Source organism: Lynx rufus, unplaced genomic scaffold (genome assembly GCF_022079265.1).
Source record: "Lynx rufus isolate CCGP_SWC_20201006 ecotype Redwood Valley unplaced genomic scaffold, mLynRuf1.p SCAF_2, whole genome shotgun sequence".
Lineage (NCBI taxonomy): Eukaryota > Metazoa > Chordata > Mammalia > Carnivora > Felidae > Lynx > Lynx rufus.
The window spans coordinates 28,490,570-28,507,384 of NW_025814834.1; the positions used below are offsets into that span (position 1 = coordinate 28,490,570).

Consider the following 16,815-nt stretch of genomic DNA (forward strand, 5'->3'; position numbering starts at 1 on the left):
GACGCCGAGGCCCAGAGGGGCCGGGAGTGGAGGGAGGGGGGTTGTTTTGTTTGGTAGTTTTGCCAAGTTCACTTCCGTTTACCTTCATGGTGCTGATGCCCCCTCCTGGGGCAACTTGGAGAGAGGGGAAAGGGGCCCTTTCAAAGGCCGTACCGGTCCCAGGACTTCTCGAAGGGGCTCAGCCCACGTGTATTCTATTTTGTGTTTCTTACTACCTTTTGTTTTTGTTTTTGTTTTAGGGGAACCCTGTTGTTAATTTATATGTAGTTTTCTTAATTTTTAACTTTGTTGCATTTTGGCAACAAAATTTACCTTTGCTTTGGGGGCTTTACAATCCTAAGGTTGGCATTATAATGAAGTTCCGCTTGGTTCAGGTTTCTTTGAACTGTGTGGTCTAAATTGGGAAAATATATTTCCTATACTTGTGTCTTTAAAACAAATGTGAACAGTGAAAGTTTAGGTTGCTATGAATGACTGGGAGGTTGTCAGGTGTGATTTTTCAGCTTGTTTTCTTTCACTGCTTAAAGTGTCCCAGACGCTTTAAGGCTGAGCTGCTGGTCTCTGTTTATAGTCCCTAAGTTAGAGGAAACCCCAATTCATGTCGAGGAGGGGGAGCATAATGGGGCTAGGGCCTCCCCAAAGTGACAAGGTTAGAGAGGAGAGCGTTTAACGATTTTGTGTGCCATACTAGTTTTGTTTATTTATCGACCTTCGGTTTCTTTTCTGTAGTTCTGGTAATCATTCTTATCCCTAACAGCACCCAGCATGGTCTTGAATAAGTTAGAGGTAGCATCATAGAGTGCTGGTGTAAATATTTGGAAAAGTGAAAATCTCGAGGATGGGGATTGGTTGAGCTTGAATTCTAGACTGGTAAAATGGCAGCTTTGTGCCAGAGAAGGAGTGGGTGGTTAACAGGCTTCAGTGATTCCTTTTTTTTTTTTTTTTTTTTTTTTAAGAACTCGTGTTCTGATTTTGGTAAAGGTAAACCCACTCCCTTCTTCTGGAAGTACTTAGAGATGGTTGTTAAAGGAGCTGCTTTTTAGATTTAAGGACTAAAATGGATATACCTCCAGTAATTAGGTAAATTTCTAACACTTCTCTTATCTGCTCCACCCCATCCCACCTTTATCATGTTAAACAGTCTTTTTGCTTTTCTTAGTCCTCCTCTCCTGGAGAGCTGTGATTAAGAAACCCCACCCACCCTTGAATGGGGTGCTTGAGCTGGGGGCAGGGAGGCTGGCTACCTGTGAACAAACATTGGCAGCAATGAGGGAAAATAAGTGTCCCTGGACTTTGGACTCGTTTATTAGGCAGATATTCCAAAAGCAGCCAAACATTGCTCTCTGCAGTCTCCCCAAACAAATGACACCCATAATGCACGTGCAGAAGCTTTTAAAATATGGCTCAGGGGACTGCTGCAGGAGGAAAGCTGTCCTCTCTCCCCCACCTCAATATGTTTTTCTTTTTGCCGAGCACACACTTGCATGCACCCACATGCACGTACACATGCACTTTGCTATTAGGGAATTCTGTTTGCTTTCCGACATGCTTAACCATTCATTAATATATGAAAGCCTATATATGAACACACACACACACACACACACACACACACACACACACAGGTTTCTTTACTATTTAAGAATTCTGTTTGCTTTTCTAATCTGTTTAACTGTTCCTTCATGAAGAGTGTGAGGCCATGACTTGGAGAAGGAGGTGACAGTGCAATGACCAGCAAAATACCAATGACCAGGGTTGAGTGGGGACCGAATTTAGGAAGCTCAAGTGACAAAAACTATTAAAATTTTAGACGGACTCCCTAGGAAAATGACGAGTCTAGGCATTTGTGCTTTATTTATACCAAAGTTGGGAATGTAAGATTTAAACCCAGGCCAGTTTTCACTTCATGGATATTAAGGAAACAAATGCACAGTTCCCATAGCGAACTTAAACACTCTGCTTCAGGGAGAAGCCTGGTATTGTAGTTTGGGGGACTCTCAAAAGCTGCTCGCTTTTATAAAAACGCACTGCTCTTACACACTCATACTCTGAATCAAAGTTAAAATTTCAGCGGATTCGACAAAACCTAGTACATAGAGCTACAGAACTTTTTGCACATCTTCTTGTCCTTACTCAGAAGCTGCTTCTTAGGACCTTCGAATAGATCCCCTGTCTGAGGGCCAATTCTTGTGTTTTTCAAATGAGGACCTTTCCCCGATCACCTTGACCTCTTCCCTCTTTTAGTATGTCTTCCCAGAAAGTACACAGATGGTCATGACGCCTCCGGTCATTGTGCTTAATTTGGGTTGACCCCTTGACTTTTTTCTTTGTGGAGGAATCTAGAAAATGATGCACAGTGCATCTAAAAGCTGTGGGATGAAATGGATGAAAGTGGGTTAATTCTTCATTTTTTAAAAAAATTAGTGTTTCATTTGGGCAACATGCCAAGCCTCACAAAAACAACCAATTTACTGTGAAGGAAAAAAAAGAAAAGCAGTTGAAAAAGGACAGTGAGCCAAGGAGGGGCAATATAAGTAATGCCTTTTGGGGTCTAGTTGCACACCACTTTTCAGAGATGCCCCTTTGTTTTCAGTCTGTGTTCTCGCCCCCGCTCTTCCTCTCCCATCCCTCAAAGATAAAGCCTACCTGCTTCCCTAGAGTCTTCCTAATGTCAACTACCCCATCCCCCACCCAGGGGAGAGAAGCCAGATCTATTTATGGCCACCCTCTCTTTCCATCCCACATGCTATTTCCCCCCGATTTGCATTTTTATTATGCAGACAGTTCATACTCATGAAAACAATTATAAAATGAAAGGTTGTGGGCGGTGGGGTCTAGCAACTTCTTCACAGATAGCTTTGTGGAGTTGGAAAGGATTTATGGTTCAGTTTAATGTCACATGTACAGCTTCCAGGTTGTCCCTTTCACAGGTCGGTTTTAAGCATTGTCTCGCTTCATGAGTTGGGGGTGAAGATTTAGAAAGTTGTCTAAAGGAACTAATGTGACCCGTCCGTGGATCCGTTGGCCAGACTTTTAGGAAGTCTCTTTAATTTATATGATTTCCCTCCTTACATTTTGGCGTTGTCTAAATTGGCTGAGAATAATTTTTCTTGGTGCCTTATTGGTTTATCTTTGCAAACCTTTGTCATCTTTTCACATGACCGTTTCCAATGACGGGCCTGTGTGTGTGTGTGTGTGTGTGTGTGTGTAATTGTGTGCATGTACAGGCTTAAATAATGTGCCGACAGCACTGTTTCCAAGTTGGTATTCATTAGGCTGTTTCCTCCTGGGCCAGGGCTGCACTAATCCTGACACTGGCTGCCAGGAGAAAACCTCATGGATCCCACACCGAACCTTAATAACAGCATCCGTGACCTGCACTCTCAAGTACAGAATGGAAACCCCAGAGCTAGGAAACGTAGTTGTATATTTTAATGAACTGCTACCCCTGCTAAAGGGGCTTCTTTCACTTTTGTGCTCTACAGAAAGACCAAGGGGGGTAGGAGGGACAAAGCTTTGAATAACTGCTTTCTAACACCAAATGTGGCAAACAGGACAGAGAACGTCACACATCTAGGCAGGTGTGAGGTACAGTGGCTGAGAATTGCCTGCTCCCTCTGCGTGCCCTTTCTTGCCTCCAAAGTCCAAGCAAGTGATCCCAGGGGGGAAAATATGCCTGGAGGGGGGAGGGTGGTTCTGAGGGGAAGAAAAAAAAAAAAAAAAGCTACCAAGACATTAAAGCAGGGCAAAGGGTGGGCAGGATGTGAGGGACTAAGTAACCTGACTCAACTCTCAAAAGCTTCTAGCAGCTCACTGACAATTGCAGGATTCATTTCAGCCAGGACTATCTGGTACACCATTGTGAGACAATATTACTTCGTGTTGTTACAAACTGTATGTATAGTATGTATGTGTTGTGGGTGTGTATATACATATAATATATATTATATATATATATGAGAGATTTAGTGACTTTGATACGGGTTTGGTGCAGGTGAACTTATTACTGAGCCACATGAGGCACATACCGAGTCAGTAGGTGGCGTCCAGGGCATTCAGTACTTTTTTTTTGATTTTCACCCGTGTATAGTGCCTATCACTGCAGCATCCTCGCCGTCGCGTCCGACCCAGAATTCCCCAATCAGAGCCAGCGATATTTTCTTTGTAGACAATCAACTTGAATCTATAAATTATTATTGGCAGAGGATTATAATTTTGACTCCGTAACATTAACAAAAGGAAACCCAGACATTCTCGATAGGTAGTTTTTGGTTTGGTTTTGTTCCTGGAAGTCCGTAGAGCAGCAGTTGTACGTGGTTATGTTAGTCTCAAGATGCTTAATTTGCTGACCTTATTATTTCAGAAGAGATTTTGTATGTATTATATTTGTGGGGAGGTAAAGTAATGGTTTGAGATTTTTATCAAATATGGAGAGTAGTTATTTATGAAAAACAAAGAAATGTCTATTTTTGTTTCTTTGTTCCCAATTAATGTAGATAAATTTTAAAGTGCATTAAAACAATGGTAAAGAAAATAAAAAAGATGCTGTACAAGTCTTTTTCTCCTCATGCTTTTATGAAGACACACACTGCTTTCTAAGAGTGCTTGAGGAGATATGTGGATTCTAACGTCATAATCAGATTTCTCAGATGTACTTAAAGAGGCGATGCTTTTATTAGTATGAAAATCAAGCCAATTCCAGTCACCAGCAGCAAAACTAATGAAAACATGTTTTACTTGAATGTACTTAGGTTTCTGCTGTCGATCCTGTGATTGTTTCATGAATCCCTTGAAGAAATGAAGGGAAATACACGTAAGACCAGCGACCTTGCCTGAGATCGTTTTCTATTTTATCAGCCCTCCATCTGTACTTGATACTGAACCTCTTTGAATAGAGGTGATGCTGTTGTGTGTCTGGTTGGGGGGGGGGGCAGGGACTCTCAAAACCGTTTGTCATTCAGCAGTTAGATCCACAACTTGGTATTAAGCCCTGAATACAAGTCAGGGAGCCCAGAGAAGAGGCTAGAAATTGATTTAGAGTTGGCACCTCCCTGATAATCTGCTGCCTGATAAACCTGAGATACTATTGTCAGAGTCCTTTCTCCTGGCTGCCTGTTGGCCAAACGCAGAGTAGTCCCCAGTCCACGGACCATTGCCTGTTAATGCCTGGGATGTCCGTGTTCTCCAGCATCGCTCTGAGGCATAAGTATGTCGAAGACGGGTAATTAGGGTCTTCACGTTTTGTTGGAGGGAGATAAGACAAATCTAAGAGGTGGACAACAATATGAGCGTGTGTAATTTAATGTCAGAGTGAGTGCTGTGAACATTGTCAGATTCATATAGAAGTGAGGACGGTTGGGAGAAGCAGAATGGAAGACCCCGTTGTTGAGCTGAATCCTGACGGAAGAACAGAGCTGCACCTTCCATGTGCAGGACTCTGGCGGTGGCACACCCTCCCAGGGCTTCCTCATTGCTCATTTCTCCCCAGTGGAAGAGGGGGTAGGAGTAAAGCCACAGGCCAGGGCAAAGGGACTGTAGGGACTTAGCAGGTTGGAGAAAAAGGTGGGGTCCAGAGTATTATTGGTAATAATTCTTTTTAAATGTTTATTTTTGAGCAAGTGAGAGGGGGGAAGGGCAGACACACACACACACACACACACACACACACACACACACACACACAGAATCCGAAGCAGGCTCCAGGCTCTGATCTGTCAGCACAGAGCCCGACACGGGGCTCGAACCCACAAACTTTGAGATCATGACCTGAGCTGAAGTCCGGCACCTAACTGACTGAGCCACCCAGGTGCCCCGGTAATAATTGTTTTAGTGATTTAGAGCTTTTTAGTTTGTCACCAATGGAAATGGGATTGAGAGGCAGTAGAATGGATGCCAAGTCTTTAAAGACTTGGCAGCTAGACAGCAAGGGATTCAAGTTCCCGCTCCTCCATTTATGGGTTGTGTGACCCTGGACATATTAATCTCTGAGTTTTTCAGCTTTCTCATCTGTGAAAGAGGCAGAATAGCACTGATCTTAGGGCTGAGGGGAGCTAAAGGATGAGATCAGGTTAAGGTAAAGCAAGGAAGAAGCAACGGTTTAGGCATGGAGCAGAAAGCGAATGGATAGAATCTTCTGGAGTTCCTACTAAAAATGTAGATTCCCAGGCTTAAGCTCCAGGAATTGAGATTCAGTAGGTCTGGGGCCCATAAAGCTGCTTTTTTTTTTTTTTTTTAAAGAAAACTTTATTTTGGACTTAATGTTTATAGAAAATTTGCAAAGATAATCCAGTTCCTGTATACCCCTTAATCATTTTGCCCTAATGCTAACATGTCATCAAAGGTCACTGTCAAAACGAAGAAGTCAACACTGGCACGTTACCATTAACTCCAGAACTTCATTCGGATCTCACCAGATTTTCCACTAATGTTCTTTATCTATTCCAGGATCCAATACAGGACTCCACATTGCATTTAGAGAAGCTTCGTTTTTCATAGGCACTTTCAGCTGATGAGAGGTAGGTGGTCTGGGGACCGTATCCTGAGAAATAATAGGGCAAGTAAAGGACCGAGCAATCGCCCCATCCTCACACTGGGAAGACGAAGCAGTTTTGAAGAACAAGGGGGGGATGTAGACGGCTGGTGTTAAAAAGGTGGAATGGAATCCCCTCCATGAGACGAGGGGGGTTACGTCAGGAAGTGAGGGGCCCGTTCCTAATGCCAGCTGAAATGAGTCTTGGAGCTGGAAGGAAGGTGGGGATGCTACCTGGAGTGAGGAGATCCATCTTGGGTTGGGGGCAGGTCAGGGGAGTCAACAAAGGCAGTGTGTGGGGAGCTGCTTTGGGGAACCCGGGGAGGGCTCCAGTGGGTGACTGTAGGAGCTTACGAGGGGCAGTTCAGCCTGGGAGCCCCACAGTCCTATATTTTCTGGAGCCTGATGAAAATGCTTTCGAAATAGGTCACAGTAGTAACTGACGTCACGCACTACCACACTGGGCACTAGCAGAGGTGGAGCGGGGAGATGGTCTTGTTGAGGGAGGACCCTCACCAGTGGCGGGAGGTGCACACACTGAAGCTGTGCCTTGGAAGACTCTCCCCCCACAGTGAGATCGGGGGGCCCCGTCTGGGTGCCAGAAGACAAGGTGGGTAGAACTGAGAAGGGTAAGAGGAGGAAGGAATAGGTGTTTTAAGAAAAAGCTAGCAGAGTGACTTTCGGTCTTGAAGTAGACGCTATGGAAACCTTCCTGAGGACTTTAGGTCCGGAGGCAATCACTGAATTTCTCTACCCCCCTCAGAGGACGTGGTTCCCTCCGCAGCAGCTCCCATCATTACCACCTAACCTGTTGCCTCTTAAAAGAACGTTAACCTTCTTTCATTTGATTTGAGATTCCTCATTTCTGTACTATTTCACTTAGTTCTTTCTGCACCCTATAAATGCTAAACCACAGATATTCTTAAAATTTGTATCCTATTAAGTACGTGTTGGCTCATGTGCCAAACCCATTAAAGACAGGGTAGTGGAAACTGCCTCAGAAACCAAACCGACCGCACCCGTGTACCTCAGGAACAGGCCTTGCCGAAGGGTTCCCAGATCTGCTTTCTTGCCGGCACAGTGTCTGGCCAACCAGGTCAGTACGTGGCTAAGACTTCAGGCAATCAGGTCCTTAACTTGCTAGATGCTGCGTGTGATCTAGATTCTGCACAGAAACGAGCGCTTACCTGGGAGTGGCTGCCGGCTGCCGAGCGCTTTTCCAAGCAGCTCCACACTCCAGGATGCAGCCTCTGGTTGAGGGAACAGCTGTAGTCGTTTTACGTGTGACTAGAGAGAAGTTTCGGTGATGAAAGACCAATTTAGCTAACTTCTATGCTGTAGCTAAACTTTTCCAAAAAACATTGTATAACCTGAATACAGAGGGAATGATTTTCCTGTGAATACTGGCTTCAGCATGTTTTTCCTTTAAATCAAGTAGTATTTATACATACAGGAAAACTAAACCAAGAGATGAACCTCACACTGTTACAAAACCAAGATTAAGTGGTGTTGGATTTCAGTAATGTATGAGCATATGGGGCACATTCAGCGTAAATGTCAAAGAAAAGGTCGTGATGGAATCTGATACAGCAGGGAGAGTTTCTCTTTAACCAGAAGCACTGGGCCCGAAGAATCTTAGAATGAACCATATGAAACTGCTGATAGGCAAGCATTTTTTTTTTTTTTTTTTACCTCCAGAGATGGCAATTTCATTTGGTTCGAACATAGATTTCAGACCTTTGTCTTTCCCTTGTAAAGGAAAGAATACTTAAAGGCTCAGTTCACAATATATCAGAGTTAAAATTTCACTGAGAAAAACTAAAATTGAAGATAAATGAGACGAGATGGTTCGATATAACCCTTCCCAGGTATAAAACCCTGAGAAAACCGCCATAGGTACTACCCCATTAGCAACTGGTTTCCAGACCCTGCAACATTTGTCAGAGAACCTACCAGCTTTCAGTGATGTTTATTATCTTTACCCTAAGTTGACTTGACTTCTCCTTTATCACAATGGCTATATTGCCACCTAGAATTAAAACCAAAGGGGAGAGAGTAATTTGTGGTTCTCCTGCTACCAGCTTGTTCTTGAAGCTAGTCTTACAGTGTTCCTCCCCCCCCGCCAGACTTTAACATCTGACCCCTCGTGTCAGCATTTCTGCTTAGTGGCTGGCATAGTAAAGGGGAGACAGTCTTAATAGTGTTTTGAGACAGAATTCCCTTTTAAATGAAATCAGATCATTTATCCTCACCAGCAGTTTCTCAAGAACAAAGTGATTAGCTGATGATGTGACCTTCGGTAATGAATGAAGGTGGAAGGGAATACGGCCAGACTCTCAGTTTACTGAGCATTGCTCGAGTGGACAGGGTCTTAGTTTTTAACTTTTTTTTTTTTTTTTTTTTAATTGAGAGACAGAGCATGAGCATGGGGCAGAGAGAGGGGGAGACACAGAATCCGAAGCAGGCTCCAGGCTCTGAGCTGTCAGCACAGAGCCCCACGAGGGGCTCGAACTCAAACCGTGAGATCATTACCTAAGCCGAAGTTGGAGGCTTAACCGACTGAGCCACCCAGGTGCCGCAGGGTCTTAGTTTTACAGACACCTTATGGAGATTTGGCATATTTCTCACTGAAATGTTAAGTTTGAAGATAGCATATTAAAGTCAAAATATGTGGGTGGTTTTTCTTTTTATAGCAATGTTCCTGTGCTTCCATTTTCTTTTGTTTTTTAAGTTTTTATTTGAGAGAAAGAGCACGTGAGTGGGGGAGGGACAGAGAGAAAGGGAGAGAGAGAATCCCAAGATTCTGCTGATAGTACAGAGCCTGACAGGGGGCTCAATCTCATGAGCTGAAACCACGAGTAGGACACTCGACCAACTGAGGCACCCAGGCTCCCCTTTCCAACCAGCCTCCAGGTTTTCAAAACTGCTGGAGATCCTCATATAGCTCACATTCTGACTCTACAGTATTCCTGTAATTCCTTTCTCTCTGGTATATTCTACCGAATCTCTCAGTGTGCTTTTTTTCCCTCTTGGCACAATAATGAACCGTTGAAAGATGCCATCTACTGCACTGTGCCTCCGAGCACTATGGCCAGCGGTTTTAAATGTACCAAACTACCTGCAGGTCCAAAAGAGCAGAAGCCAAAGAAATACATGACTACATTGGAACCAGAGGCAAGGATCAAACCCATCACGAATGGTCAGTTTGAAAATGCTTTAAGACCCTACTATTAGAGCTGACTGAAAGCATTTCAGTTAGAATACTATGTGAACTGAATGTTACACACTAGCCATATTTTAATTAAAATAGAGTTTATTAGCTTTTCTTTTAATATAAACATGAGGAAGAAAAACCACATACGTTGTAGCATTCTTTTCAAAATAAGACTGTAATCAATACTTGAATCTCCAAGCTCCGAACTCCACAAAACATTTTTTTGAGGTGGTAGATTGTAATATTTTATATACTGTTATTTATCATTTATGTCTCTGTCCTTTAAAAATGATGGAACCTGCAGCACTCAATAGAATATGAAGCCTTGCTATACTGAGAGAAAGTATTCCTGGCCCAGAAATGCTGTGTTTACAGGCAAAATTCCTAGGATTACATTTGAGAAGGTAGGAGAAAGATCTCACGTGGTTAAGAACACGAATCTTTTTTTTCTTTTTTTCTTTTTTTTTTTTTTTTTAACATTTCAAGTTTAGGTGACATCATTACCAATGTCCTAGAAGATTGATTTCTTAACTCCCTGCCCTTTAAAGCCTGAGGTGAGGGTTCCTCTTAAATAGCAGGACTTGAAACGAGACATCTCCAGCCAGGTTAACACGTAGGATAGAAAAGCGGTTTCCTATCCCCTACTTTCATATCACTACTATTAGAGTCCAATTCCTTTCAGTTTATTACATGTGAATTACCATTGCTCTTCATAATCCTTACCAAATCTAGAAAAAAGAAACTCAGGTGATCAAAGCAGGTAAACGGCACAGCCCTGCAAAGGACTACTTTCAAAGGGGAGGGCATGTCTATGAAGGTACAAGGTATCTTTAAAAGTTTTAGTGCAACTTTAAGCTTTGATACCTGTGGAAGTATAAATGCTATAAACTGACAAAACACCATTTAAAAGTTTAGGTATTTCTTGTAAACTTAACTAGTTTTGTAAATTTTAAATATTAAACTTCTAATTTTAATTTTTTGCTTCAGCCAATGTTTGCCATCTTCAAGAGGGGCTGAAACAAAAAATTAAAATTAAAAGCTTAATATTTAAAATTTACAAAACTACAGAAGTTTACTAGAAATGTAATTAAACTTTCAAGTGATACTTTGTAAGTCTGTGGCATTTATACTTCAGCAGGGCCCTGGAGGGCCCAAGCACACCGTATTTAAGCTGAAAGTTGCAATAAGATTTTCAGGACACCTTCTATTTCACTACCTGCTTGTTACCACTGGACCACCATGTTGGTTGGAATTATGAAAATATATTTTAATACACACATTTAACAAAGAGGAAAATCGTCAGAAAATGAGAAGCACCATTATAGTTCACAAGAAATGCAGCGTGGACCCAACAGAAGTAGATAATCGATAACGTACTTTCTCGTTTATGATCCCAAACATACTAATAATGCTAATAAGTAGTGCTTGCAAAGAATTTGAACGACAGGTGTTATTTGGCAGCTTTTTGGTTTAAACTGATTGCCAATAACGACCAGCAGCTTCAATGGTAAAGTAGGGAGGAAGAACCCTTCGATACCTCACAACGCTACAGTCTGTTCCTAAGTGGCTTTATGAGTTGTTAGGAGTCCCATGTTTTAATGGTAATACTGCATTGATTCTAAAGAAATATGCAGCAGTGTGAGGGAGGGGCAAGAAAAATAGAAAAACATAAAAGTTATGTAGTTAGTGTCTTGTCTAAAAATTTTAAAACCTCACTTAGCTCACAGCTATAAGCCTACATAGTAAGCAAATATCTGTGTGTGGGTTGGAGCTTTTGCTTTGGAGTGGTTTTTGTAACTCTGTTTACATTAAAAAGGACAAACGAGTGTGTTGCATTGACAAGTTCCATTCTTTCCTATGAGCATAATCCTTGCGGTCCACGAGTCTCTTGACTTTCTTTTAGATGAAAATACTAACTTTGCTGGTTTTTGAGCAGGAGAGGTGGTATTTCTCCAGTCCTTGTAGGTGAGGGGTTCGTGATGTTACAACCCCTCCTTCCTCCCTTAAGAGAGGATGGCATTAGAGCGCTGAACACCAATGAAATTATCAGCGCTGAAAGACCTTCTCATAGCAGCTCTGCACAAGTCTTTGTATTTGTCTTCACACAATCTGGAAATGGCCTAGAAAGTCAAACAGAACACAAGAACAATTTAAAAACAAAAAACCTTAAAAAAAAAAAGCATCATTGGTAAGCCACACAGCCACACTCCTTCAGATACTTCACAGTTACTGCTACCTTGGAGAGCTGGGGTCTATGCTCCCAGATTCTGGGGATGCTCCTTCCTGCCAATTCACTAAGGTAAAATCCTTAAGAGGCTATGATTGATCCTTGGGGCAAAGAAGAATTTAAAAACTGGGTTCCAAAGATGTGAAACGTATTGTGACAGGCTCCTAACAGCACCGCACTTGCTCCTTCAACATAATGAACATGGACCTGGGCAAAAATCAGCATTTTCTCAGCTAGTCAACGTCTTTCCAGTCTGCAGTGATTATCACATACTCTCAGCAAATTCTCCCAGGGCAGACACGTGCTGGACTTGATTGGAAGGTAGGAGGTTTAACGCCTGAAGTGCCAAAGAGGGCTGTTTCACTTGCACATCAACCAGGGCAGAAAATACCTGATTGCAAAGTGCCACCCAAGGTACCCCCAAAAGTGTCCATTGTAAATGTGTTTGAAATTTCAGTTGTGACTACTTCTGCTGTACGCTCACCAACAGTGATAAGGCATACGTGCTACTTTGTCTCCGGTATGTTACCATTTCCGTTAAAAGCCCTACACCAGTACTGGAAACATGAAACACGCGATATACAGTCTAAGTACAGGTCTCTCAGGTGAGCCACTAATGCTATGCTTAATAAACTCATGGGATTGAACTGTGCTATCTATAGAAAACACCAGCATGAATTTGCAAACCGAGTAAAAGACAGTTAAGAGCAGTGAGTCGATTATGTATGTAGACATGATTAGGGATACAACCATACATTATTCACGAATGGTTATATGGAAGGGTAGAGGTTCAAATGGATCAAATGGAAAACCATTAAGAACAGGTTAAATCTGATTTAAGATATTCTGAATTATGGTCACAGAAGAGATATCTATATACTTCTTTGAAATGATGTGAGGCCTTTATATAAATCATAAAAGACACCGGAAAAATGCTGCCAAAGGGTTAATAAGCTCTTCGATGTGTTTATTGAAAAGCTTTCCGTTTTGCGAATCACTGCTGAATGAGATTTAGCCACCGACGTGGGTTTTTTGGTGGCTGACAGAAAAGCCTGACTGATGACTTCACAGCCTTACCTCTAGGTTCTGTGCTCTTTCTTTGCTAAGAGGAGCAAACAGAAAATTCAAGTTGTTGTCATCTGCTAAGGAGCGAAGGTCAAAGTAGTATTTGGCATAAACACTGGCGGGAACATTAATATTAAACTGAAGTAGCTCCAAAAAATGCCTTTCCATCTCATTCCTGGGGGAAGAGACAAAACCAACACAGGACAATTTTAGTCAACTGGGCTATCTTCAAAACTATCATTCTGAGCTACTAGGAGAGCTCTAAATTCTGTTTTGAAACAAATAAAGGCTCCCTGGCTGGATTAATACACTAATGCTCCAACAAGGTACAGCTATTTGTGGTCCTTTCTGCATCCCAGCACTTTGAGTTTGGGACAAGGGGGAAGAGGTTATGGCCCTCTTATGCACTCCTGCTGCTGACTCAGGGGCTCATTCTTCAGAGTTCCATTAGTGCAGCTGTACGATTCATGCTCCACGCTCACTCACAAGGCCCCACTATAGTGATCAGATGAAAGGAGTGATGTGTGCTGTTTATTAGCTCTGAAGAACTTGCAGACATTTTCACCGGGCCGATAACAGGAAGGGGCTTATTGAAGTAGAGACGCACCAACAAAAGGAGTGGGCACATCACCACGGCAACAAATGGATCCATCGAGAGCCACTGCTATTATCTCTGAGGGGGAAAAACTCTTGAAGCAACAAGGATTCATCTCAAATAAATAAATAAATAAATAAGCTACATTCGATGGAAAAGGGAATCCCCTCCCCCAGTGCATGGGACTATGCCAAAGGGCATTCATAAATGTAAGTTTCTGTTCACCTTAGTCTTACTAGGGCAAGAGACTGTCACTATGACAGGACAGGATGTACTTTTTAAACTCTGACAGGCAGAACGATCAAAGAGACGTCATGGCTAGTCAACTCACTTTACGATAGGACCTCTGATAGAGCACTGGACTCCAACAGCATGTCTCATGTTGGGAATGCAACCCCAAGATGTGTCACCACCCCCTGTCAGAACAGAGTGTGAACACAGCCGCCTGGGGCGAGTTCAATAAAACAGGAAAGGAAAGTGTTGGGAGCAGTCCTCTGCTACACGTGACTTTACAGCTTCCTTGCCAAATATTTAATAAATTAAAAATTTACCATGTTCACAGTAATCCTTTTAGGGAAATACATAAAAATGGCAAATACCTGAAAAAACGCAAGAGGCTAATTTTATAACCTATTTGGTTTCTCGGTTTTAATATTTTAATCCACCGGACAGATCGACAAATGCCTGATGCTCTCCTGTATGGAGAACATTCAGAATATGAACAGAAGAGATGAGGTGCTCGTTTGTTGAATTTTAAACCCAATCGAACCTACTTCCAAATTTAATTTCCTGTTCATATGGCTGCAAGTCTATAGAAATGTAAATCAGATAATGTTTTGATAATGAGCTAATCAGGACTTAATTTACTACAGGAATAAATGCACTTCACTATCCCTTTTATATTTCCTCCACTAATACATTTTAATTGTGTAGAAATACAGTACTTCATAGGATTAACATGTCTATAATCAAGGTTTAATCACCGAAGAAAAGCATTATGCCTATAGGATATGCGTCTTCTGGGTTGTGTTTTAAATAGCTAGATGGCTGAATAGCACACCATTTACGGGCACAGCAAATTTTCTGAAGAGCAGCTGCTCAGTTTAACTTACTCTTTTGAAGGGAATATATTCTAAAGCGTGGATGCTAGAAAGTGCGAAGAAAAAGTGGATAGACAGCAATTTTTCAATTGAGACTCAAAATGAGACCATTACACATTGAAGGCAACAGCAGGGGGACAACACAAATGTGTATTAAACACTTCGTTGTGATACTTTCCAGTTTCCAAAGACCGTAAACAAAACAACCTATTATAAACATAGCTCCTGGTGCTTCTCTGACCGTGTAAAAAACTTGTTTACAACGAGTCTTCCTGTGGCTAGACACTGCCACCACTGCTCCTGGAACTCGCTCTTACGAGCTTCCACACTTCCCAGCGGGCTCTGATGTTCTCACTGGAATCAGAGGCCCAGCCAGCTTCAACACGGGTTCTCAGCTGCCGCCACGGCAGGGCTAGTGTTCAGGACTACACGTTTTTCTTCCTTTAAGGGACCAGAGCTTGAAGACTGACAACAGTGGTGATCAAAGTCTCTTTAGCTTCTGCGACTTCCCAAACCACTTTTATTCATTTCAAATCCATTATTTGCCATTACACCATTTGCTACTGGGGCCGCAAGCAGTATGTCCACACCCACTCCGTCCACGCTGTTCTCAAAAGCCATTCTGACTGCCACCGACAATGACTGGTCCCTTCTCCTAGTCAGAAGTACCCTCACTTCAGCTGTAAATATGCACTTTGGTAATTCTGAATGACGATCTTATCTAGAACAACAGGGAAAGGTAACAAACACAAACTTGCCACTGCCTGCCAAGATCTTAATCTTCCTATGCTGTTCTGTATAATCAGGACATGTTCTTCCACATCTTCTCCAATGCCACCCACAAAGACATGTTCACTCTCAGGGGGGCACTCCGAGAGTCTACTGCGAATCCCTCTCTGGCTCATTCTGCCTACCATCCTCGGGGCCCTTCACAAAAGCCAGGGTGGCCAAATCGAAAGCCCTCGCTGAGTTTGGCACTTCACTCCCATGTTCACATGTCATCTGTCGGGGGCACCCTCAGGATTAATCGAAAGCCCCACGAGGCACTACTGTGGTTGCTGAGTGCCCTGGAGACTCTTCAATGGGATGGGCAGCAGGTGATGTCCCAGGGATGCCAGAGAAACAGGAGCTCCCGAACTTCTCAGAGCTATTTTTAAACAGGAGCAATACACCTAGGAGGGGAGGAGGCAGAAGAACAGGGATCTGAAACCTTCATACATGTGGCTACTTTTGTACCATGGTTTCTGTAACAACAGAACTTGAGATAAAAAGGAAAGACCAGCAAAAGCTGAGTCAGGGTGAGGTATAACCTCTCTATAGTCTAGAGGCCCTAAGGCCTTAACAGTGGCCAAACATTTATCTCAAAGGCCAGACATATGCCTCTTAAAGATGGGCTGGAACGCGTAGGCAGGTTGAAGAGAGCCATGAAGATATGTATTGTACTGTGTTGATAGTAAGCCTGTAAAATGTATGCCAAAAACCACCAGAAAAATACACTTCAATTTACCAAGGAGATTATTACAAGTAACACATCAAGACCTATCAATTAATGATGGGGAAATATGAATTGTTATACCATAGCCGGATAGTATGTAATTTTAATGCCTATTGCAGTTGTCTGCACAACGTAACCTTTAAAAATACTCTTAAAATGTAAACTTTACCGGAGCAAAGGAGGCACTGAAAAATGGTTAGAAAGTTCACCAAAACCTTACAAACTCACATGTCCTCAACTGTAATGTCCTTGAGGATCTGGCAGTAGTCCACATTCCATACAGCCTGATCGTCCCAAACCTTGGAGGCAAGAAGAATGGCTCCCAAAACAATTCTTTTCCAGTTAGTGGGACAAATGTCGATCTCAGCATAAGTTAAAAGCCTTTCTAAGTAAACCTGCAAAAGTAGAGCACTGGTCTTTCATTTTAGTTCAGTTTAAGTGCTGTGATAAGAACTGTTAGGAATGACAGATTTCATCTGTTTTTGACATGCCTTTTAGTCTTAGGTTCTACAAAGACTTTGCTCCGCCAGCCAAAGCCAGAGGCCAGGTCACAGTTGTAGGTCGGATACTTGTTGCCTACTCTGCCCCTG

At 42.6% G+C, this 16,815-nt stretch overlaps 1 protein-coding gene across 2 annotated transcripts in view; it reads right to left on the minus strand.

The window, feature by feature from the left end:
- Positions 1 to 9,824: 9,824 nt before the first annotated feature.
- Positions 9,825 to 16,815, minus strand: part of CCNYL1 (cyclin Y like 1) — a 35,999-nt gene continuing 29,008 nt past the window's right edge. For both annotated transcript variants that reach the window (XM_047084404.1, XM_047084403.1), the window contains 3 exons: positions 16,454 to 16,620; positions 13,048 to 13,210; positions 9,825 to 11,863 (listed from right to left, as the gene is read on the minus strand). In XM_047084404.1, coding sequence (XP_046940360.1) covers positions 11,747 to 11,863; positions 13,048 to 13,210; positions 16,454 to 16,620 — 447 coding nt within the window. In that variant the 3' untranslated portion in view covers positions 9,825 to 11,746. The remainder of the gene's footprint in view (positions 11,864 to 13,047; positions 13,211 to 16,453; positions 16,621 to 16,815) is intronic.